General features: G+C 39.8%; 1 protein-coding gene across 1 annotated transcript; it reads left to right on the forward strand.

The window, feature by feature from the left end:
• The first annotated feature begins 52 nt into the window (after positions 1 to 52).
• Positions 53 to 25,159, forward strand: col21a1 (collagen, type XXI, alpha 1). Its single transcript, XM_008294022.1, has 30 exons — positions 53 to 163; positions 4,789 to 4,829; positions 5,052 to 5,179; positions 5,386 to 5,946; positions 6,164 to 6,329; positions 6,411 to 6,639; positions 7,402 to 7,575; positions 9,134 to 9,211; positions 10,410 to 10,493; positions 11,663 to 11,725; positions 12,143 to 12,196; positions 12,283 to 12,336; positions 12,440 to 12,493; positions 16,587 to 16,640; positions 16,732 to 16,785; positions 16,867 to 16,920; positions 17,251 to 17,304; positions 18,622 to 18,666; positions 18,768 to 18,821; positions 18,918 to 18,971; positions 20,035 to 20,088; positions 20,262 to 20,333; positions 21,235 to 21,270; positions 21,921 to 21,965; positions 22,985 to 23,017; positions 23,103 to 23,249; positions 23,379 to 23,433; positions 23,516 to 23,707; positions 23,789 to 23,866; positions 24,043 to 25,159. The coding sequence occupies exons 3-30, from the start codon at positions 5,083 to 5,085 to the stop codon at positions 24,228 to 24,230; spliced, it is 2,883 nt and encodes a 960-aa protein (XP_008292244.1). The 5' UTR covers positions 53 to 163; positions 4,789 to 4,829; positions 5,052 to 5,082; the 3' UTR covers positions 24,231 to 25,159.
• Positions 25,160 to 25,479: the final 320 nt, after the last annotated feature.

Below are 25,479 nucleotides of genomic sequence, written 5' to 3' on the forward strand. Positions count from 1 at the left end.
ACAGAGAGAGCTGCTAGAAAGGGCAGGCTTTCATTCAGCAGAGAAACATGTGCACTTCTCCCCAAATCCAGTTTCTGTAAACCCAGGGCTGTGAACAGTATTGATCACTGGCTCTCAATGAGAGGATTAATGGGAATTCACACAAGGGCTTGGACGCTTACCGGTAACTTTTGGCTTACTTTGTATCATTTTCATGAAGCAACATGTTGGATTTCTGCAATTAGAAAAGTTGTTCTGCACTGTTCGTATGTTTAATGCATAAAGTTACAACTGTCATATAATCTTAGAGATATTACATTCAAGCATTCCACAGGTAACTGTTGATTGTGGAATATTAAGAAGGCTATTTTTCATCATTTAAGTGAACTTGTTAAGGTGATTTTGGTATGTTTAAAGGATTTTTCAGTGTGCTGTGTGTTATAATGCAGTAACAGTGTTCAGATCTGTAACAGTTTATGTCAGTGTTTACTTTAATATCTTAGACTCTGTGCTGCAGTTGAAATATGCAGCAGTGGCATATTGAAGACATTATCGAAGTTACCAGTCCCTTGTTTATGCTACTATTATGAAAAGAATGAATGGAATCATCTCAAGATTTTTCCTGGCCTTTTCACTTCTCGTAAAAGGATTTTTCTTTCATATTTCTTGAGGATAGTGCACCACAGCATTGCATGTATTATATTCATGCAGCTTTTCCAGACATTAGAATTGCATATCAAGACGAATAATAAGAGAAGAAATTATCTGAAAGTAGATATGCTGGCTAAGACGCTACAAGACCCCCATAAGCGGATGTTTTACAAGACATTATTTAACTGTTGGGATCTAACAGAATTCTATGGAGAACAACTGATAGGGCTTGGCTTTTTCTTGTTGCTTGAAGAATTTGGCAGTAATAAATTCCCCTGATGTTGGCAACTGCAGCTCATGCTGAACAGCAGTTGTTGTTTCTGGAAGGGAACAACTTCCTTTTGCCAAATTTACAGCAGATAACTATAACTTTAAGAGTTCAAGTCGAGTTAAAGCCTGCAGTTGCGTTACATAAACTACAGACACAAAACAAACAGAAGGTGTATTTATTGCTTCCATTTCGAGCTCAGTAATTTAAAAAAAAATGGTTTCATCTTAAAACAAAGTGAATTTCAAGTGAAGCATAACTTCAGGTCTGATACTGTCATTAAACTCTGTAATGACTCAGTGTCGCCCACCCTCAACAAGTGAAATGTTACCTTGGGAAATGTGAGAAATTATTTGTTCAGCAGCTTCCTGAACAGCATCTGCAGCTGTAGCTAAACAAAGTGTTGCATAAATCTTATTAAGTTAGAGCACTGCCCCAAACAACAGGCTCAACTTTGAATGAATGTCATGTGTTAGTTATACTCGGAACATCTTCATTCTTTTTAAAAATGGGTTTTGTTTAATATTCTGCATTAAAACTCTGCCATCCGGCCACCACAACAGATCACCGGAGTCAGATATAAGCCTGCAACACAAGTGCACCTGTTATTTCTGCTACATTATGCAATCGTCCCAACTTCAAGCATTGTGCCGCAGCACGTGTCGTGTAATGTTGCGTTTTTATTCCTGGATGAAGGTTGCCTCTCTTCATCATGACAGCATGTGTTTGGTCACTGTCCACAGCCGGAATTTCACCGTCTGACGGTGTAAATGAATTCCATGTGGCTCGAGCAGAGGTGCAGAAATACTCAGTTTGGGGAAAGTCAGTCGATGCGAGAGTCATCCCGGTGGACGCTGCCAATGAGGGGGTTTTCCAGCAGCCTCCTCCAGTTCTCTAGTGGGGGAAAAAAGTCTGAAGAAAATGGCTCGCGCAACTATGGCAGCTTAACGCCTCCTTCAACTGTGTTACTTCCACGCTGGGTTTACATGGTGGAAAAATGCAGTCATGTTAAAGAGTGTGACCCCGCGTTGGCCGCACACGAATAAAAACATTCGGGAGACCGAGGGTTACATCCTGGCCTCTGTTTCATTAACCTTCACGTGTCACAATCAGAAGCTGTTTTAAGTTGTACCATCAGATCCTTCCTGTCAAATTCCTTCCACAAGTCCTGGTTTTTATACTGTATGCAGCATATCTGGTCCTCATTTGCAACTTAGGATGTCAGCAGTTTCTTTCTTTCAAGTGTTGGAAAAGATAATTTAATAGAAGAGCCACAGAAACAACATGTGATTAAATGCTTGCTTTCTGCTCACTTACAGTTCTCTAGATCATTGTGCCAAATGTAAATATGGATCTCTTTATTATTTGTCTGGTTCTTAACATCCAGTTCCAGCTCTAACTCCATGAGCATGAACAATACACTCCACTGTTGTGTTGTTTGTGGCACACACAACAATTTTAGTGCTCATTTGTTACTGAAATAAACATACAAAGTAGATAATGTATGGCATATATAATAGGTCTTTGTTTCTTGTTTTGTTTTTTTTTGCACTAACTGGTGTTAGAGGACAAACTCAGTGTGTTGCACTTTACAATCGTTCTCTCACAGTTCAACAACCAGCCATGCAGCAAGGATGTTGCTGTGCAGGTGTAGAGTCAAAAACCTTAGGGCTGCTCTCAGCACAACCATGATGGACGGAGGTATAAAAAGATGGTTGTAGGGCAAAATATCCGCACAAGAAAGGCTGCCGTAGCAGAACTGGCACAGTGATGAAAAAGGAACATAAGAAGAAGAGCTGGAGGGAGTTGAAAAGTATGGAAGCAAACCAAAAGAGATCAATCATATGCACAAAATGTTTTGCTAAAATCTTCCCAAAATGTCAGTTTTCCATATGTTCAGACATGCCAACATTTTGAAACATTTTGCCGGAGCGTAAACTAAGCTTACTCGAGAAATGGCACACCTGTGACATAACTGCTGTAAGTGCTTTAGCAGCAGCCACCGGTTAAAATTACTTCATGTGCGGATGGGAAGGAAGGTATTACAATTGGTTTTATCCATGCGGGAGGAAAAGTGTAGGAGGGAAGCTTTTCTGGGCAGGCGTATTGTATCTAGGCCAAGGGTGGGCAGAGATTGGCAAATGGCAACAGATTTGAGGAAACAGCTGATAATCCCACAGGAAATAGTGAGCACTGGTTTTAGGGCAGTTGTGGTCAGAGGTTCAGTGAATGGTTTATTTAGTAAAGCAGACAGTGCCATGTGAGGATGTGGTAGATGAGGCTTGAAAGGAAAATGCTTAGGTGTACTGGGGAAGTCGAGGCTGTGCAGCAGGAACTGGAAAGATGGAGTGCGCCACATGGAGGATGGATGCGTGAGAGTTTCAGTGGTGCCAGTAAGTGAATTAGGGAGAGAGTCACACAGTGTCTATGCCAGGAAGAGAACATAAACAAACAAGGGCTGATGGGATTTGCACTTGATAGCCCCATTGAGAGTCCATCTATCTATTAGCTATACCCATATTACCCTGTAGAGGGCTTAAGAGAGGTTGGACTCTGTCTTGGGTAACATCAGGTGAGAAGTGAGTTCCACCCTAGACAGGTGGTTAGTCCATCGCAAGGCCAACACCAAGAGACAAACAACCACGCGTGTTAACACTCACGCCTACAAGCAATTTAGAATCACCAATAAACCTACCATGCATGTCTTTGGATTTTGGAAGGAAAATGGAGCAATCGAAGAAAACTCATGACCAAACAGCAGGTTCAAACCCAGAACCCTGTTGCTGTGAGGTGAAAGCACAAATCATTGCATCACTGTGCTGCCCCAACCATGTCCTATTGTGGGTGGGTACAAAGTGAGCAGTGCTGCCTCTTGACTGGTCCTCAACACAGAATGGTACCCTGTAGGGATTTCTTTCCTGGTGTAATACTTTGAGAAAGACAGTGTATTACACATCATAACATGGTTCACTCCCTGTGCGGCTGATGGACTGGAAAGGTGCACTCGTGATGTCTGTGCTTGCCAACTATTTGGTTGGCTTTAGGAAACAGGAGTAACCTAGAAAATAGAAGCATCTCACAATTTTACTATCTATTTTGTTAAAGGTTTACATTTTTGCATTGTGGACCAATTTCACCCTATGTGAGAGACTGTGGATGACCTTTACCGTTTGGGTCAATGTCACCACTCATCCACCATGTTTCTAGTTGAAGCATGTAGCTGTTTACAACTAAAATAACTACCATTTCCAAACCCCCGAGCTACATGCCCAGCATCAGGCAGCAAAAAGGTAGTGACTAACTAGTGAACCTATTTGTCAGCTTACGAGTTAAACTTTTTTGACGTGCTCTGGTAGAGACCAAAACTTAAGCTTAAGATAAATGATCACTTTGTGGATAAATGCTAACTTTGCCTGCTCGCTAAAACAGTTCCCATAACAGCAAAAACATCAAACAATTCAGTTTTTCTGTCTACCTTTCATATAAAGAATCCGTACAAACAATAAATACTGTATATTGTCCTGTCTGCCCTGCGCCTAACTTGGGCCTTGACCGAATGACACTTATTTATGACTGAATTGGTGTTTACAGGTGCATACAGTATTTTTTAGAAAGATGCATCTAGACAGCTTGAACTTGAGCATTCCTCTGTATTCATTAATATTCTGGAGAGGGTTCCCCAAAATGCACAGCTGAATCGATGAGACATATGAATAATTTATGCTCTTAAACCCCCCAAAAGGTGTACTTTATGATTCATATGGATTAAGATTCATTGCATCAACCAAGATGCAAACTGTTGACCTGAACCAATTGCACCAGTGTTGGTAATTTGCATGTGAACACAATGCTTGTAACATTTATTGTTTGATTTTGTTACTGTTTTGCAGAGCCTGGTGTAACAGTCAACTTCCTTGTCATATAACTCAAGGTATCACAAATGCTTTTATGATCATTTCTGTGTGGTTTTGGCCTCAAAGCCTATAGAAAAGGGATGAGCCAGAATAAATCTAATATCTACTAACACTGAGAAAGCAATAGTCTGAGACATTAACGACTGTCAAGGCAAGAATAACACAAGAATTTTATGTCACAAATGCTTGCAGTTTCTTTTTCCATGCAATACAAAACAGGTTTCCTCCTTTCCCTGTAGGTACACAGTTGGAACTCAATACTGCTGCATAATGGCCTACAAAGTGGCATCCATGCATTGTGTCCTAAGAAGTCTTTGCTTCATGCTTCTTCATTTGTTAAGTGCAGCTCAAGATGATGAAATAAGAAGTAAGTGTGCATCTGTCTTCATTTTTTTTTTTTTTACAGTTATGCTTGTTGTCTATACATTGAAAAATCTTAAAAGCACTCAACTGGAAATTCAGATTTTATGCTCTCTTTAAATGGATGTTATTTAATGTCCTCCACTAAACTGGATATGATCTATTAAAACTATTGTTTCACGCTGCTAATTGTCTATTTCCTATCTGCTTTAGGTTGCAGGACTGCGCCTTGTGATTTGGTCTTCATTCTAGACGGCTCGTGGAGTGTTGAAGATGTCAATTTTGAAATAGTAAAGCGATGGCTTGTCAATATAACAACAAGCTTCAACATTGGACAGAAGTTCACCCAGGTTGGAGTTGTCCAATACAGCGATGACCCTGTTTTAGAAATACCTCTGGGGAAGTACTCCTCCAACAAAGACCTCATCAAAGCGATGGAGTCCATTGAGTACATGGGGGGAAACACAAGGACAGGGGCAGCCATCAAGTTTGCCACAGACAAACTGTTTGGCCTCTCTGAGCGTGGCCCATCAGGCATTTCCAGAATTGCTGTTGTCCTCACAGACGGGAAGTCTCAAGATGAGGTTGTGAAAGCAGCTGAGGCAGCAAGGAAAAAAGGAGTAATTCTGTTTGCAATTGGTGTTGGGTCGGAGACAGAGGCAGCTGAGTTAAAGGACATTGCAAATAAGCCCTTTTCAACTTATGTCTTCTCTGTCGAGGACTACAAAGCTATTTCCAGGATTATACAGGTCATACGACAAAAACTGTGTGAAGGTAAGCACTTCCAGTCAATGTCTAGAGCTAGAAGGGGTTGATTTCTTTGATATTGTGAGGTCAAATGAGGTCAGATCTTACATTTGTGGCAGCATTAGCTGTATCTCTGAATCCCGGACCACTATTTTGCCTCTTGCCCTTTCTTTCTATTGTTCTGTTGCTCAGTTTCTTCCTGTATGAGACTGTTTTTCAATTTGACTGTGTTTGTTTGTTGCAGAGACTGTTTGTCCAGCCAGAATCTCAGTAGATTCCCGTGATGAGAAGGGCTTTGATATTCTGTTGCATCTAAATCTGGCCAAAAAAGCCAAGAAAACACAAGGAGCATTTTATGGATCCAGGGCCTACGAAGTGACGTCTCGCGTTGACTTAAGTGAAACTACAAGGTAACCACTGATACGTTAAATTTGTCTTCATCTTTGGCCATGTATTCACAAGCTGACGGCTTCTTTTTTTTGTTCACTCAGGACCCTTTTTCCTGATGGTCTGCCTCCATCGTATGTTTTCGTGGCCACACTGAGGTACAAAGGATCAGTGGCTATAGAGGAGTGGGACCTGTGGAGGGTACAGACACGTGATGGGAAACCTCAGATGGCGGTGACTCTAAATGGTCTGGAGCGCAATGTCAGGTTCACCACGACCAGCGATTCCCCCAGTGGAATTCAGACGGTGACATTTTCACAACAGACAGCACGGGTAAGTTCCCACTGAGTACTGTTTCTTGAGAAATGTGTTAAAAGGGAGCAACGTTGTTTCATATGTATTAGAGTCTCAAAAATGACAAGTGCACAAGGCAGACACAGTCATACAAACACGTGACACAACTGCAATATGGGAAATGTAGAATTCAACATCTTTGGAGCTTGGCCCATCCTAGAGACCAAAAGTCTATTTCTGCAGCTTTGACTGAGAAAATTTCTTTTTAATCTGTCTCTTGTGAGTCATCTGTTTTTTTTATTCTTTTTGTCATCATTCACCACATTTTTTTTATACCATCAACCGTCAAATTTGTTTGCATATGAGAATATCTCCCATGTAGCGTATTCACAAGTTTCAGTTTACATAAAATGTTCCATCCCTGGGAAACAAAACATGAACCCGGTGACCGTAATGATCTTAAATCTCATTATTGCGTCACATCGAGCCTCAATAAGGCAACTGTTTACTGCAGAATACAGCAGAAATCTTCAGAAACAAAGGGAGCATGCATAAAATTAACAGAGATTGTGTGGCAGCTGTTATTTATTCCCATTTCCCAACAATTCTTAGATAATCAAATCTATATTGTGATGACAATACACATCACATCAAACTGTCGCTTAATGAGTTACTCCTGTTTCCTGCTCTGAATGACAAATACAATGTTTACACAGTTTTTTTTTTAATGCCTTTATCGGAACACCAGGATGCACCAATATATTAATGACATTTTTCCATTCTTTTGTTTTGCCACAAAAGCAGTTGTTTGATGAGAAATGGCACCAGCTGCGGCTGCTGGTCACCGAAGAGGATGTTACCCTTTACGTTGATGACCTGGAAATTGAAACATTATCGTTGGAGCCCCCTGTTGGCATTTTCATCAATGGAAAAACCCAAGTTGGCAAATACGTGAGAAAGGAAACAACAGTGCCAGTAAGTCTATCAGCATCAACAACCCAATTTTCATAAAACACATGTTGATTCATTCCCAGAGAAATAATCCCGCAGTGTGTCAGCTTCGCTATAGAAAGAAGGGGATATTTGTTTAATGAGTAGCTTAGCAAACTGAGTAGTGATACATGTTTTTAACTGCATCACACAGTACCACACAGTTTATTGGTGCCTCCTCAGAGACATGTTTAACTCTGTGGATAATAAATCCTTGGCAAAAACGAGCTTTTTGTCCACAAGGTCTTATTATTCGTTGTTTTATTTGTCTCAGTTGGCACAATTTGCACCAGAAATGCTGTATTTGTAATAAATCATAATTGTGCTGTGTTGTAACTTGCTCTACAGAAGGCTATATAGTACGCACGTTCTTCAACGCCAAAGACATGCATGACAAAGTGTAACATTTTAACACAAGGATAATTATAAGCAAAAGAAGAATACCTGCTTTTTTTTTGCACTGTATTCACTTTTATTTTGTTTTGTGTTAATATAATGTGGCACTTTCATGAAACAATAGCAAAAACTGGCCTTTTAAAATACCTCAGACCCATATGTGAGCAATTAGGGGCAGCTTTGGCATGTTGCAGTTGTGGCCATAATGATGGTCAATGAAATAAAATATATATGAAATAAAATCAAAATTGAATAATGCAGACATTTTTATACAATTTTAAATTTTTTTCCTAAAGAAAAATAACAGTATGTGCTGTCATGTGAGAGGTTTTTGGAGATGCTCAGTGCAGAAACCCGTTTGAAAAGAACAACGTGATTTATTCATGACTTTAACATCTCGTATACCAGCCAGCATGTTGACACATCATTATAGTTGCGAATATAGTCACATGAACCGCAGCTTGGCAGAGAATGTTATTGTGTGTACTGATCCATTGTCATAAGGACCGTGAAGTTTTAAGTCATTTAGCAAAGTCAATGTACTTATGTAAGAATCAGTTCTGGATAAACACACTCATAACTGGAAACAGATTTTTGTAATTGAGACACTTAGCGCACGCCACGATTGGGCCATGCAATTTTAAATAACATTACGAGTAAAAATAGCCATCAGACATTCTTATCATGTCGAAATCTGTATTTAGCTCGAAACCCAACCGTCCAGTGTCGTCATTTACGCAGTTATGCTGCTTTAGATTGATCTATGTCCTCATTCACGTAGTCCTACTGATGTTTTCAGTAATGTAAATTGCACGTCAGGATCATCTTTCTGCTCACATGGTAACTGAAATCAAACAGTCTATGGAGCCATTTCACTACCAGCATCAACAAAATATCAAATAATGGAAGAATAGAGTAACGTCGCTGCAGAGCTCTTCCAAACACTGAGGGAGGTCTGGCAACATGCGGCTGCTCAGTGCCCAGTGAGGGCAGTTATCTTTTCTTCAGCAGTTATGCAATAGTAGTTTCAATTCATTAGTGGCAAAGCACTGATAAAACTAAACTAAATGTAGCAAAATTACCCCCGTATTACTATTTGTTTGTGTCACAATTGTTTTTTTTAACAAGAATTTCTTCTTTTTTCCAGTTTGAAATTCAGAAACTTCGCATTTACTGTGACCCTGAGCAGAACAACCGGGAGACTGCGTGTGAAATACCTGGAGTTGTAAGTACTCGACTCTACTTGGCTCTGCGCTTGTTGTTCTGTCCAAAAGATAGCTTTTCACCTACTTCTCACCTTGTCCAACTACATCTGCTTCTGCTCTGAAATGTCACACACGACGGTGGAGCCAGTCATTCCATCAACAGTTAACTCCAAATCTTTCATAGCGTGACATGTCTTCTTGCTTCTTGTTATTTCATCAGTACAGTGTGCTGCTGTGTTTAGAAGTGAAGGTGTAAACTCAGCAAATTAATTTCCAGTTCCATCTGTTTATGCATAAAATAATTTGCTGCAGGAGGACTCGTGGCTCGGCTTCAAACATGTTGCAGTATATATTTTTTATTGCCTCCTGGCTCCTAAGTGTGTTTGTGAAGCAGTGGCACATTGTTATGTTGGCTTGGAAATCGCCATAACCACAAGGCCAGTGCCAAATCACTGTTTTTAATGTGAAACTGTTGGATTAAAATATCAAAAGAGACAAGACGAGAAGTCTGAAATTACAAACTCTTGCCAAGTATCAGTGCTTTTCTCATCTCTCGCTGTCTGCTTTTTAATAGTTTATTTGGAATCTCCGAGGTCAGTTACTGTATTAATTTCCTTTTGTGGAAATAGAGGATCAGACGCCTTTCCGGCAAAAGTCTCACATCATTTGATTTAAAAACAAAAAGTTATCCAATGTACATATACAGTGTATATTGTTGAATCATATTCAAATACAGCTTCGTTTTTAACACAGTGAGACTGTTTTTGCATGATGTCAGCAATTAGATTTTATTTTTAAACATAAGAAGAGATATTTATGTTTGAGGAGTTTATTTTTTGACATTTAGAATCATAAGAGCAGTGAACATCCCAAAGGATGAGACTTGAACCATAAGCCAGTTTAAAAATGATTAGAAACTTAATCTGATAAGGCATTTATAATAAGAAAAAACACATTTAGGGTGTGAGAATTTGCTACTTTCTCTGTTTTGATTGCTTTTAAACTGCAAGTGTTTGATTTAAACATGACATTCTGAGACAGTAACATCTTTTCGCAACTTGTGATGGAGATTAATTGTGAATATAATTGAAACAGAATAAAATAATATTAGTTGACGCCCTATAAAGAACAGCGTGAGAAAGAGAGAAAACAGATGAATGGCTACATCAGAGCTATATATGTGAACATAATGTTGATAGATATGTTTGTTCATTACAGTGTTCCAACAGTCCTGATTACCCTGAGCCGACTCTAGAGCCTTGTGTTTGTCCTCCTGGACCCCCTGGACTTCCAGGACTGAAGGTAAGCTTCCTTTTGCTTCTCTTTCTTTGTCTTTTGTCATGTTTTTGTTTAATATATATAATTAATGAAAATTACCACACTGAACACCACACCACCAAACATTTTTTCACATCCTTTATATTACACAGTTGAGTTTCTTCCTGCTTCAGCACGTAGTCCTTCCTTGTCCAGACAGTGTCCAGACAGCAAGGTTAAATATTTACTTTAATCAGTGATGGTCTGATGGGATTTAAAATGACAAATGCGACCAGTGCTAGTTTATGCGTAAACTCATGAATGACAAAGAGACTGAAGTGCTTCTGTTGAGAGACGGAGCTCAAACTTCCTTTTTCTCAACCTTAGTAAAATGTGTGCTGGATTACCAGGCACTGTCTGTGCTGCAGATCATTATACGATGGTCACACGAGGTTGCACTTTACCAATAGGTCATATCCAACTATTGTCATTATAGTCTGTAAACACAGATTTCCTTTGTGCCAGAAAGGTGGGAAGTTTCCACACTTTCATCTCAGTTACCTGCTGAAAACTTGCGGTATCATAAATTATAGACGCGCCAAGTTGGCTCATTTCTCCAGCAAGGCAAATTGAGGTTTGCCATTGTGTATAAGTTATGGTTAGTCTTGTAAGATCCTTGTAAGTACTGTTTCCTTAAAGCAAACCAGACCACTACGGAAACTAAACACTGGTTGGAATGGAAAATGACCAAACTAAGGAATAAAACCTACATGTTTGTCTTCATTGATCACAGGGTATCAACTGAGTAATAGCAGTCCTCGTCATAAAAGCCTTTACAGAAGGACGTCAGAGAGATATTAGCTCGGCCAAAGAAAAGAAAAAAAAACATCCTTGTTAATGAAACCTACATGGTTTCAAGAATGTTTGTGTTTATAAGGTCACCAGTATGCTTTTACTACATTTACTAATAGATCCAAAATGCTGGGAGCATTGCTGGCTTGCAGATGTTCCTCATGACCCCACATAGTGTATCTTACATTGGTTGAATTGGCTCACTCCCTGTGGTTTATAGATAAATAAATCAACACTGTGAAGAAGCACATTGTTACCAGAGATGGTTTATATTGGTTCATTTATGCTGTTTTGACATTACAAGGTAGAAACAACTTGTTGAAGCCACAAATGGATGAATTACCTCATTTTCCTTTCTGTAGGGAGAACAAGGAAGCACTGGTATACCTGGTCAGCCTGGACCTGCTGGTGCTGATGGTAAGCCTGTGAGTACTACATAGTTCAATATACAAACATACAGTACATAATCGCTAACAGCGGCATCCACAACAGCATCTGAGAAATCCATTTGAGTTAATGTATCCATTATGTCATGATAGTTTCAGCGTGTTCATTCTATGTGGTCGGGACTGCTTCAGAATCTTAAAACACAGTGGTAAATATGCTTATTTACTTATTTTTCCGATGGGTAAATAGAAAACATCTCTGATTATAGCAGTATTGGCAGCATGGTGGTGATTTTGTGTGATGAAAACCATCCAAAAGTGAACCACATGTTCGACAGCATGATCAAAAAATTGTAAGAAGGAATCCACCCACAGCCTCAAGTCACCGAGGGAACACAGTGGAGAGGATTCAAATGCTTAACCAAATGTGTCTCCTGTCTTTTTCACAATTTGAAGGGTATCCCTGGCATTAGGGGAAGTCCAGGCCTGCCAGGTCCTCCAGGAATAGAGGTATAGCAATAGCCAACTGGTGTACCTTCAGGGATAAACATCCAAGTTAGAAAATTTAAAGCTGGTTTTTGTGTTTTTTCTGCCAGGGGCCACGTGGACCAGATGGATACAAAGGGGAGCAAGGGAGGCCTGGTGTTTCGGTAGGAGGGTGGAAAACCACATTTATGGCACAATTGATTCCATAGCCATGTACCTAGACTTTGTGTCCACTGAAAGATCTTTAATACAAGTCTGTCCTTTCAGGGTGAGAGGGGTATGCCTGGATTACCTGGGTCACCTGGACAACCAGGAGAGAAGGTGCTGATCTTAATTATTTAACCGTAGTGACTGCATGTCTGCTCAGTAATATGGAATCTAAATGTTATTTAGTACTGTCCACTGACCACAAAAAAATGAGTAAAATTTCAAAACCATCAAAGCTGTAAAAGAAATAATTTTCTGTAGAAAACAAACAAGCAATAGTTAAAAAGTACAAAAACACATTGAGTTGTCAAGTTAAAGCTCTCTTTTACGAGATCAAACGTGGGATTGACAGGAAATCCCTGCTAGACACATCAACATGAACCATTTGAACATCTTTGCATCAATCACACAAACCATATGTTTTGAGTATGAAGCCAGATCTCTGGGGAGAGTAAAAAATACAGCTTCTATACTGTGGAACAAGTGTGCTTTGCCAAAAGAGCATGAGGGTCATCAGAGGCCTTTTAAACGTGTTCATATGTCCTGACTTCAGTGCTGCCCTTTCCTTAGAAAGCTAAAAGACTTTCTTTGCTATTTTTAGGAAACCAGAGGTAGATCTTTCCTCTCTTGGTACCTTGTTTTCCTTCACTTACATCGCCTCCTTGTGCCTCAGTCGCCCAGTTATAGTGATATCTGAGGCTGAGAAGCAGTAATGAGATTGGAGGAGATGACAGTCGATGTTAGTGTCATGTAAATCAAGTCAAGGAAACGTGTGATTTATATTCAGTGACATCTGTACTCCGAGATCAGAAAACCCAACAGTCTAGCAAAACAAATCACACCCCCACATAGAGAACTATATGCCTCACCAACCCTGTCTTACAAAAAATATGTTCGTATACAACTAAATTACATTCCCAAAACATTTTCAGTTTGAAAGAGCCACATTCGGAGGTGGAGGCATAAACAGAATTTGCAACCAGGAGGCTGGGCTCTGCATCCTTTGCGGGACAATTTTTCCTGTGCTCAAGTTTTGTTTTTTCAGTTTCTGTTTGGTTAGGTTTAGGAAAATAATCTGTTTTTGGAAAAAACTGACATTTTCACAATGTTAATTCTATCTTAAAATCATGATGAAGATTAGGCACCAAAACCACTCAACTAGGCCGTGGAAAACAGCATAGTTTGGGTTATAATATACCCTTTCACAACATATTTCTAGCTTATCTTTAATTTTTAGGGTTTCCAGAGTGACTTGCTCTTCCCTTATCTAATATCTGATTGGTTGACTGAAATGAAGCGACCAGCAGTCAAAAGAAATGGCAAAGAGATGTTGCTTTGAAACTGACACAACACTCATAATGTAACTGAGAATGCAGCTTAGTTGTGGATGAATATAATTTTTAGAAGAGGCCTGGCCAACATGAATATAACTAAAGTATCAAGATGTTTAGAAACCAATAATACAGATGTGCCCAGTGTAAGTGGTGCATTGACTGAGAAACTGCCTCATCCACTGTTCAATCAGACGAGTAGAAAACCTAAATTACTACAGAAAGAGAAATGCATATTAGCCACAAAGGCAACGCATCTGTAAAATGAAAAGTGTCAGCTACCACAACTGTTTCAAATTAAATTGAAACATTGTGATAATATAAGTCGTACAATGTAAAGAAGTCTGTGAGTCTTCAAGGAATCTGACTGTTTTCCTGGAAGAACACAGTAAACAAGCAGAGCCTGAGTGATCCAGCAGTTTGTGCTTATTCAGCACTGGAAATTCATCTGCAGCAGACACTGAACATCACTCTGATGTTCATCTGAACAACATTTTGTGTTTAGTTATTTGAAAGTACAGTGAGGTAATGCATCCTCTCTAGATTGCATCTCATCCTACCTTGTAATCAGATTGACCACAGGGTGCCTCTGCCAGCTGGCTGAAGTGAGGAACAATTCAAGCAGTTAATGTCATTTTAAAAACTGTCTCAGCTGGCTGCAGACACATTTCTACACTTGGAGCCAATCAGCCTATACCATCTGTGCTGCTCTTATGAGTCTCACTTACTGTTCCAGGATGTATCCCATTAAGTTTTTATTAGTAGTTGGACTTGGTCTTCTCCACTTTTGTAGATTAGGTCAATACAACAAGACAAAACCGAGACTACACTATTAAATATTCAGTGAATTTATCAGTTTTATTCACTTATGCAGAAAACGATCATGACATTTACTGGTCTCTCAAAGGGCTCTTTTAAAATCTCATAATTAAAGATCTACATGCATTACGCTACAATAATTTGAGAGGACGTGTTTGTCTGAAGCGACTCTCAGTAAGTGCATTCAAACCGTGATAGAGCTGGATATCATGTAAATGTGCACGTACTTGTGTTTTAAACAAATGACTGAAAGCAAGTTTTGTTTTTTTGAGTAGGTGGCTTGCAGGTGTTGTTGAGATACACAGGGATCACCAAATTCCTTTTAATTTACCTCTGACGCCTATCCATACAGATCTTCAATCCCTCCAATTATTACTGCGATATTTTAGTCTGGACCAAGGTGGCGAATTTATGTCACCGACTGAGCCACGTCAATACCATGACTTAAATATGTAAACCAACTCCCTTTATATGAAATAGTAAAGGGCTCAGATGCCTATAGTTTCTGCATAATTTGAATTATGGCTATTTGGCATTTAACATTCCATTTTTCTCGATGGGCGCCACATGAGAACACATGCGTTGTGAATTAAGAAGCTGATTTTTCCTCATGAGATCAAGAGGTGTTTGCACTTCATGCAACAAAGAACAATATCAGAAGGCCAGCTGGGAACTACTTAATGTTCTTTTAAAGTTAAAAGGAATACTCGTGCAGCGCATAAGATTTTCTTTGGACACAAACACATTTACCTTGATAGATTGCTCTGATATTGTAAGACCACCCAAGGGTGTAATCTCATTTTCCTGGCATAGGATGTAGAGAATGGAAACATGAAGTTTCAGCCAAACTAAGTAGGAAGAACATAATTGCAGGATATGTTTATGTATTTACAGTCCGTGAAACGTGCTCATTACTGCAGTCATTTGTCATCTTTGAATGAACAATTTATTAATTGATCTCCATAGTTAATTAACACTGTGACAACAATGGTGCCGTTCATTTTGACAGAAATCAGTGAAACCAACAGACCAGCTTAGAAAGTGAGAACACCTGCTAGTGAAAGCTCCTCATCGCTACTCACTGAATCTAGGCTTTTTTTCTGCACATCTAAGTTCTGCTGTCACACCAGTCATTGCCTCCACTGCCTGCAGTGTGTTAGCAGCTGTCCCTGTTTTATGTTCCATGCTGTCAAACAAGCTGGTACACCAGCAACACAGTTCAACAAAACAGTGCACAATTCAACAAAACACACGCAGCAGGAAGACAAATAAAGCATAAATGCTACCAGTTGGCCTCTGATTGTGTCTTTACTGTCCTGGCTGCAGAGTTGCCAGTCAGTGGCCTCTAAATCCATGTGCCATTTGTTTTGGACTGGAGTTAGAACTACAGGGGCAGCCACAGCAAGGGAGACAACTGGGACCTGTTAGTTAACTGAACACAAAATTCAGCTCAAACTGAAACTGTCTACAATTGTGGAAACAATACAAATGTTGTCATCCACTAAAGTCCCCAATGTTAGCCAAAGACAAATGTGTCATTTGGTTTTACGCTGTAAAATAATTTGTTCTCTTGAGGTGATTAGCATATTTTAAAATGCAGGAATGAAAAAATCTGGGAAAACGAAAAATGTTATTTCCTGCTTTGTTCCAAAATCATGCTGTTTTTATTCTGAAAATGTGACGCGTTGTTCCCCAAATGTTTGGCAACATCCTTGCAGACACATAGCTAATGTCTAGTCTGTTCACTGTTTATTCCAGAAAAACAAGGCCACTGCTGACTAATGTCAAACACTATCTGCTTTTTTGTGACCATGCAGAAATTACAGCGGCTCTTTGAAGAGATCTGTGTCGTTTATGTGCCTCCTAACCAGACTGACAAAGACCTGTTTGTTTTGCCTCATTGTATGTTACAAACATGGGTGATGCTGTCAAATGGATTTTTGATTCATAGCTGTCTGAAGGTTGAAATAAAGCAGGCTAGTTTAGAGCATGAAAGGTAGGGACTATTTTTCAATGTCACATCCAATAATCATTTCAAACCTTTTTCATTTTTTCAGGGCTCAGTAGGATCCCCAGGAATAGCAGGGTTATCGGGGAAGGCTGGTCAAGTGGTGAGTATGTAGACAAGCCTAATGGCTAAAAAGCAGCCGAACATGACACAAGACACATACAGGCTTTAACATAATGTTGTGCTATTTCCAGGGAGAAAAGGGAAGCATAGGACCTCCTGGGCCACCGGGTTTTCCGGGAGAACCTGTACGTATAAAACAATTTAGAATCTATCCAGAGATCATGTGCATTTATATTTGAATCTAAGATCACTTTCAATGATCGCAGGGTCTTCCTGGGAGAGATGGAAAGGATGGATTTCCAGGGAGATCGGGTGAAAAGGTCTGCTCGTTTTTTTAAAGCTCATTCTGGGATTAGGGGAATACTCGAGGCATACAATTGGATGAGTGACTTTGGTTTCCAAAATGTTGTGCTGTTGATGTTTGGCCACCATGGAAATTGAATCAAACACACACTGGTGTCCCTCTTGTCTTTTTCCAAACCCACGCTTGACAACTTTTGTAAACATCAAGAATTTCCTCCAATTTTTTAGATTGATTTCTGTTTAATAAATCCAAGATGACGTGTGGAATGTGTGATGCCGGCTGGGGTGTAGGTGCTAGATCAAAATTGAATGTATTAATTATGCTCATGCTTCTGCAACATATTAAGGGAGAAGCTGGAGCCAGTGGTATCCCTGGTGCTGACGGAAGGGAAGGCCATCCTGTGAGTCACACGCAGTATTGACTGTACATGCTGTTGAACTGTCGCGCAGTTTTATTTCAACTCTGTGACACTGAGGATCAGATGCAAAACGGGATGCAAACTGCGCATGGATAAAACAATAAAGACACTGCCATATTGTGATCTTGATTTCGCCTCTTTAGCAAAGCATTTCCAACCAGAAAAGGGGGAATTTTATCTGTGTGGTACTTTACAATGTTCTTCGCAATATGTTGCTTTACAAACATGAAAGAATATTCCAGGAACCGAAGAGTAAAAGAGGCTACTATAACAATAGACTTCATGAATCACACAGATTTGCATGTTTTTCTGTTGTTCTAAGTCTGCAGTGTGTTAACATACTGTCAGCAGCACAGAGACTCCTCCTGACAGCCAGTAAATCAGGGGGTATTTCCCCTGTAGTTCATCCCAGGATAACCCTGTTATGTAACAAGCAGGCTCAAGCTTTAATGGAAGGCAGTGAAAGTAACTCATCGAGGGAATGCTGTTGTCCTCTGGCAAGTCTGTTTTAGGAAGAAAGTCTTTCAACTGAGCAGCCACCCCGCTGATCGTGATTAGTGTAGTCCAAAAAGTTTGCAATGGGTCTACAAACCATGAGTCACTTGCTCCACAAGGCTGTAAGCCATTTTTCCCCAGCAGAACAATAGAACAAGCAATGTATCCAGGGAGACAGGATTAGTGCTGTGCTTCCTCAAGTTAAAACAAGACACGGTGCTCCGGTGTAGGTCCCGACGTGGACATTTCTCCCCTGTAGGTGTAAGTTGTGAGCGTATTTGTGGCTCCTTCCATGCCTCTGTCTCCGTGCCGTCCTGTCCAATCTATTCACCATGCACATATGTTACTCAAACTTCAATGTGAGGCAACCACCGAGCATCTGCAAACATTTATCTCAGAAAAAAAATAACTAAAACGAAAAAACTAAAGAGGCCTTTCAGGATAGCTTTGCTGCAAGCTGAACTTAATAAACTTTCAGTGCATTAAAGCGTTTACTTCAGTTTGTGTCTGCTTTCGTTCTTTCTCTCAATGCAATTTAAATCGCAGCTTCTTTCTGTGTGATTGCATTTATTGGCAAATAAAACGTGTGCGCTGCTCAAGGACATGAAATTTCCTTCTTTAGACTGTGAATCTGCCAAACAGCTTATGAAAACATGTCTTTATTAAAAATGTTATTTCTGTTTCCACAATGTAAATGTCAAGCAGTAGATAATGTTACACAAACAATTCCATGTCACAGTTTATTTTTTTAGGATATGCGGTATAATAATCTGTCATACATATAATGTGTTTCATTCCTCTCAGGGTATGCCTGGATTGCCAGGGATTGCAGGCCTGCATGGACAAAAGGTTAGAAGTTCTTAGAGTATTTACGTGCAGAATAAACTTAGCAATGGTTTAGTATCATTTATTAAGATTATATTTGACTGAGATTAATTTTTTTTGTCAAGGGTGAATCTGGTGAGGCTGGACCAAGGGGCTTTAAAGGATCCACTGGCCCACCTGTAAGTTAAATGCTCTTGGACTACATTCAGTGTCCATCAAAGTGTTAATTTTGCATCTGAAGAGCTACCAAGACAATTTTTTTCACTTCCCTGCAGGGTGAAATGGGATTACCTGGTGCACCTGGCTTAAAAGGATCAATTGGACCCAAGGTAATCATTTATGCCTGTTAGAAAATTATATTTGAGCTCCTTCAAACAGCGGTATTGTTTGTGATGTAAAGCTGAAGCAGAAGTAATGACTGACTTTGATCACACCAGTTGACATCAAAAAGTTTAATATAGTCTTTTCAAAAGGATAAAAAGTGAAGTGAATATAATGTGAGTTGATCTCCCTCTACATCCTCGGGGCTGTGAGCGCATTCGTTGAAAGTGTGAACCAGAAAAGTTCATAGTTGCGGATCAATGTGCACATGCTGGTATTAGCAACCGGCAAGCTGCAGGCAGAGCCATGTCTTGATGTAAGCTGACTTCAAGCACAATGTAGTACAGCTGCCAATAAGTGCAGCAGATCAGTGCTGCATGATGTTATATGACGTTACGTCCAAGATATTCTCAAGTCGATACAAAATGCATTGCAGCACATGGTGCTATTAGCTTCGATAAAACCTTTGAAACTTTCTATGCAAGGATTACACAGTAAAGCATAGAAAGTTGCTTGCATCAGCAGCATTACATGTTTTGTTTGGTCACTATTTTGCTAAAATACACTTTAGCACAAGTAACGATTTCTTGGCCACACCAGTGGAGCTAAATTAAGCGATGATCCGGCCCTGCTGCTTTCGTCAGTGGAATTTTAGTGGAAATGTAAGCAGTCTGGGCTTGTCTGGTCTGGACGCTCTGTCTCCTAATCATTTTTCATTAGCCGATCTGCCTTTAACAAGCCAATGTGTATTGGTAAATGGCACACAAGTGAAAACCTAGTTTATGGACAAGCAGGCAAAACTTTGATTTTATGGCTGAGCTTCAGACTGCAATTACTGAGGCTCGTTCAACTGGAAAAGAAAGCATATGACTAGACACAATTAAAGTTTAGGCTGCAAAATCACAAAACCTCATGAAAGTATACTCAAGCGATAGCGTGCATTCATGAAAATTAATTGTGATAAGAAAGTGAAGATAGCAACTGCACTCCAGTCACTGATATGATGTGGTTAGGATGTTTCTTCAGTGCATGTTTTCTGTAACATGAGACATATTTTATTTCCTAATTAAGGGGAATAAGGGTGAAAGTGGAAGTCCAGGTGCAAATGGATCGCCAGGACTAATGGTATGTTGCCATTTAAATATTTTGATGCAAACCAGGTGGATCTATCTGTGATTCAGTGTAAATTAATAATTTACTGAACCAATAATGTGAGCAAATTTGTTCATCCACAATGTGACCAAGTACTTTTAGGTGTTTGTTTTTAACAATTGGTTTTTAACTGAATGCTTTCAAAGGGAAGTGCAGGAGAACCAGGAAGTGCAGGCCAGCCAGGGCACCCGGGCATGCCAGGCCTGAAGGGAAGCAAGGTATTTCTACTGTCATTGTTTTGTGCCAGTGTTGTGATAATGGTGCCTTTCGAAAATTCAAAATTTGTTCTTATTTAGTGGTCAGGGTTTACCAAGATGTAGAAATTGAAGTCCATGATATTTGGTTATTAACATTAGTTCTCCAGAAATGCCAGCCATAATAATAGGTGGCTTTCCACTGCAGGAATTTCAGACTGGCGCTTCCTAATCGGCAATTCAGCGTCTCTGTTTCCATTGCGGTACAGAATCTGACAGCGTTGACCGTGTTAGACTAGTTGCTGGATGCAGCCCCAGTTCTCTGAGCATGCAGGCATTAGAACAATAGAGGATTTGTTATGTTAGCCTATATGGTGAATTTTCTAGTTAGGATGGCGATGCTAGAGATAGAATACAGCTACTCAATGACAGCATGAAAAGGGCGGAAAAACAGAGCTTGTTGTCCTCTCCTAGTTTAACCAGTCAGCGTGGAGACCCACACAGCTGTGGTTTAGGGCAGGTCATAACGTGTCCTGCCTGCCTACCCTGAAGTAGGTACCTTTTTCTCCCTTAAAGAAGGCTTAGAAAAAAGTTCTACAGAGGCTGTTCCTGCAGTCCAAACATGTTCAGAGGTTTAGACTGTCCTGAAATAGCTTGCAGTAAAAAACAGTCTAAGGACTCCACATCAGCAACCTTACATCACAATCAGTTGCTCAAAACTGTTATAGTTTATCCCTGTTCATTACAAAATGTTATTTTTGGACATTTTCACAAAAGATTCTTATTACTGTTGGATGTGAGAAGCCTTTATTGTGATATAGATAATACTGTATTCTGGCAATGTATTTTTTTCTTTAAATTATCTTGTGTCCCTGCCACAAAAACATAGTATTAAGTAATAATCAGTGTCTTCCTCTTTCATCAGGGACAAAGGGGAAATCCAGGGGAAAGAGGAGAGGCGGTGAGTTTCAAGACAAAATTACATTGCCGATAACCATCACACAAGTAGATGATGCTATGACCTTATTGCCCTCTAAATCATCATGAGTACCAAGGTAGCAAGATTTAATAACACGTTTGGATGTTGGATTAAAATTGGTCTGTCTCATTAAAATTAAAGCGGGAAATTTTCATCTGTGGGCAATCTGTAAGTGTGAACCTCTCTTGGAAATACAGATAAGATATAAGATATTTCAACCATCCACTGGAGATAAGGCCTCCCTTATCACAGGACGTATCATGGTTTGGAAAACAACAACATATCAGCTACATTTGGTCTGTTGGAAGAATTACTGGATATTTGTTGTGCTACTGGCGTCCAGCGTCTGTGACATTAAACTGATCCCACTTAATGTCAGAAAAATAAACTCTGGAAACAAAGAAAGAGTAATGATAGTTATTTAGGCGATTCAATTGAGAGTCAATGTGCTACATTTAGCCACATTAAAGCACACATTACTCTGAATATGCATCAATCATCATGTGTTGAATAGACGGTTTTATATACAATACCATCTACAGTAGCATAGATTGCACTCACAGCATTGACTGGAGTCTAAACCCCTGATTTCACGTGCTTTTATAACGTTAATCTAATGTTTTCTTCACCAGGGGCTGAAAGGTGAAAAAGGAGAGTATGGCCGGCCAGGGCTTCATGTGAGTTTCTTTTGATCAGCTTTGTTGTGTGATGATGAACCCTAGAAATCCAACCAATATGGAAGCAATAAACTTGTATTTTGATCAAATATTGCACTATATGTATTAAAAGAAGAACTTTGCTTTTAATGTTTGATATTCAGCTTTATCGTTTATGAAACAAAGAGACTAAAATGTATTTTAAGCACTGCTGATTCATGTTCCAACCTTTCCAAAGTACCGACGTAGCAAGATTTACTTAAACTTGGGCAACTTAATCAGCATACAGTACAATGTATTGAATTTATTTCCTTATTAGATCATTTCTCCATCAAAAATAGTATACATACAACCAGATGAGAACATTTTGTGGAGTTTGTTGAAAGGTTATCCATTGACTTGTGAATAAATGATTTGTAGTCTCTAACACTACCACCATGTGGCCATTTATAGAGCACTTTGTATGCTTTAATGAACACTCCTGAATCTTGAGGCTAAGACACAAAATTCTTGTTTTTCTGCATTTTTTGGTCCAGTACCACCATATTTCTTTTTTCTTTTTTACCACCTTTGAAAATGTCATTCAGTCTTCACAGTTTTTTAAAATATGTATGTCATACCCCCATAACCTGCTGCCAAGCTCATAAAGAATGACTTATAAAGCAGAATAATCAAAACACCACAATTCTTAAACATATGCAAATGTAGCCTAATTTGACATGGTCCTACATCAACGTGATAATACAGAAATGTGATGCTTTTCAACCTTTAGGTGGTGCTACAGCAACATTATGACTTTAACTGGTTCTAACTACAGTGATTATAATTGTGTCATTCTTCAAATTTTGCAGTGTTTTTGTTATTTACATATTATCATGACATGCCCGTGGATGCCTGTCATTATGCATTCTGATGCTGATTAGAATGATGATTTTTTTTATTATTATTAAAAAAACATATCCTGGGGTTTGGCAGTGGAGTGCTTTCTGAACATATTCTAATGTAGTTTTTTGTTGATTTATTCTGACTTTAACCTACAGGGATCCACTGGTCCAGCAGGACTGAAAGGAGAGGTATGTTATGCTGAATAAAGTGATCCGTCTACATCCAACCTGAATAATTATTGTATTGCTAACACTGGGGTGGTATTCTTGCCAGAAAGGGACAGCAGGGGATCCGGGGACGAGAGGTCAAGAAGGTCAAGTGGGGCGGCCTGGACAGCTGGGTCAGTCAGGCCCGCCTGGCCCCAGAGGGCTGCAGGGGGACACTGGCCCCCCTGGACCACCTGGACCTGAAGGAAGATCCGTATGTGACACATTGTGCTAACAGCATTATTGTTGATCATGGTTTTTATCAGAATGTTACACTTGATGCTGACTGACATAACAGAGAGGTTCATGAAAATCTGTCATCATCCATCACTTTGCATTACAGGCAAGTGACATGTCAGACAGTCACATTCGTCAAATCTGCAGAGAGATCCTTCAAGGTGAGTGTCATCACAAACTGATTGATGAGCTGTTTCTGTATCTTTTCACCATCTGAAATCTTGTCATCGTTAATCTTCCCAGCTGAGCTGCCTTCATTGTTGCTGAGCAACCAGCAGGGTAGCTGCACCAGATGTCAAAGCCGGCCTGGATCACCTGGTCCACCAGGTCCAGCTGGGCCGCAGGGACTCAGGGGTCTCCCTGGACTTGGTGGTTCCAGAGGACAGCCGGGCCACCCTGGTCGACCGGGACACCCTGGGATGAACGGACTCAAAGGTGAAATTAGCATCAAGTCAGCAGTATATCATTAACAAAGATTCCGTAAAACTGCTCCTACAGCGACAGTTGTGTTTGCAGGAGAACCAGGTTTCAAAGGAGAGAAGGGAAACCCAGGTAGGACCACGATCGGAGACCAAGGACCACCTGGACTTCCAGGTAAATAATGCGACTAATTGTTCAGTTTTTCCTGTCATTCACTCTTTTTACAGGTGATCATGTGTTATCGATTTTTCTGTGGTGCTTAAAACTGATTTCTGATGTTCTTCTGATACATTTTATGGTCTGTATCATCCTTTTTAGCTGATCATGGCTTAGCATTTTTATCTCCACAGGTCCAATGGGTCCTCAGGGGTACAGTAAACCAGGGTCTCCAGGTTCACCTGGAGCTCCTGGTCTAAATGGAGCAGAGGGTAAAAGTGGTAATCCTGGCATCCCTGGCCAGCCTGGGGTGTGTGATCCCTCCATGTGCTACGGCGGTATGATGAGGCGGGATTCTTACAGCAAAGGCCCAAACTATTGATGTAGCGCAGCGTCTCTGCAGGCACCAGACTAGAGCTGATGCGGAACAAACAGTCATTCTCAGGAAGATCTCATCTTTACAGTTTCTCTCTGTCACGGAAACAAAACGTACCTCGTCTGACACCTGTTATGTCATCTCAGTCAGCATCACAGCTTCTTTGATGTTTTTATTTTGTCATATTATTCACTTGTCTTTGAACATGCTTTAAGGTTTTAACGAAGAGAGTGAAGAGAGTTAAAAATTGGCTCCATTGAAAAGCTCTCATCTGAGCACCTCGAACTCTTGTACGCTCTTGTATGTCAGTGTGGTTGGTACATTTTCCTATATTGCCCCCTTGTGTCGCTTCACTGCATGTTGCTCTCTAAATTCTTATTGCACATTTGATAGGTGCTACATGTTTCATTAAAGAAAAACGCAACTTCTACACCCTATCAATTACATGTTTAGTGACTCATTTTGCTATAAACTATCTCTGAAATTGGCACGTTTCAGCACAAAACTGTGATTTTGATCTCTTCTAGTTGATTATGAGCTCCTGTAAGCCTGTGTTTCTAAAGCGTTCAGTTTGACTGTTGAGTATGAAAACCTTTTACAACTGCTAACATTGTGTATTACCCAAGATAAATTAACACTTTCCCCTCCTATCACAATACTCATTCATTCGTCATATTTTTTTTTTTTAAATAATAAGGATGTAAGATGTAAAATGCCATCTATGAACATGCTGACATTTTAGTTTTCCATTTCATGTCATTTATGTTCCCCAGACATGCCTTTCATTACTGTAGCAGGTATTTTATTGTTATTTATAAGAGTCATAACTGTGTATTTCAGCAGTGACGTGTCTTAAACGGCTTTTGTAATTTTATTATTTTGTGTTAAAGTGACTTTTGTACGATTTTTCTTTTTTTTTTTTAAACTAGAATTAAAACATTTAAATGATTTGTGAACTTTCTTTTGCATTTTGAACTTTCAGATTTTATTCCTGCACTCCATCAGATGACTGATCTCACTTTGAGGCTGGAAATTTTGGGTGTGGTTGTGTGTGTGTGTGTGTGTGTGTGTGTGTGTGTGTGTGTGCCTTGGGAGTTTCCATTTACAGTAAAGCGTCAAAGAAATAAAAAGTGAAGAAGAAAAAAAAGTGATCATCACCTGACTGTTCCACTGAGGACACTGCTTTAGGAAACTTGGATGAGTGCAGCTCCGAGTAGAAAGCTGCTGTAGGCGGTTTCGTGTGAAAGTGCCTCTG

This window comes from Stegastes partitus, unplaced genomic scaffold (genome assembly GCF_000690725.1).
Source record: "Stegastes partitus isolate 25-593 unplaced genomic scaffold, Stegastes_partitus-1.0.2 Scaffold929, whole genome shotgun sequence".
In the NCBI taxonomy this organism is placed as follows: Eukaryota; Metazoa; Chordata; class Actinopteri; family Pomacentridae; genus Stegastes; species Stegastes partitus.

Coding starts and splice junctions, on each gene's coding strand:
- col21a1 (XM_008294022.1), top strand. CDS start 5,083: ATGGCCTACAAAGTGGCATCCATGCATTGTGTCCTAAGAAGTCTTTGC. Junction 6,330..6,410: donor GACTTAAGTGAAACTACAAG/GTAACCACTGAT, acceptor TTGTTCACTCAG/GACCCTTTTTCCTGATGGTC. Junction 6,640..7,401: donor TTTCACAACAGACAGCACGG/GTAAGTTCCCAC, acceptor TTGCCACAAAAG/CAGTTGTTTGATGAGAAATG.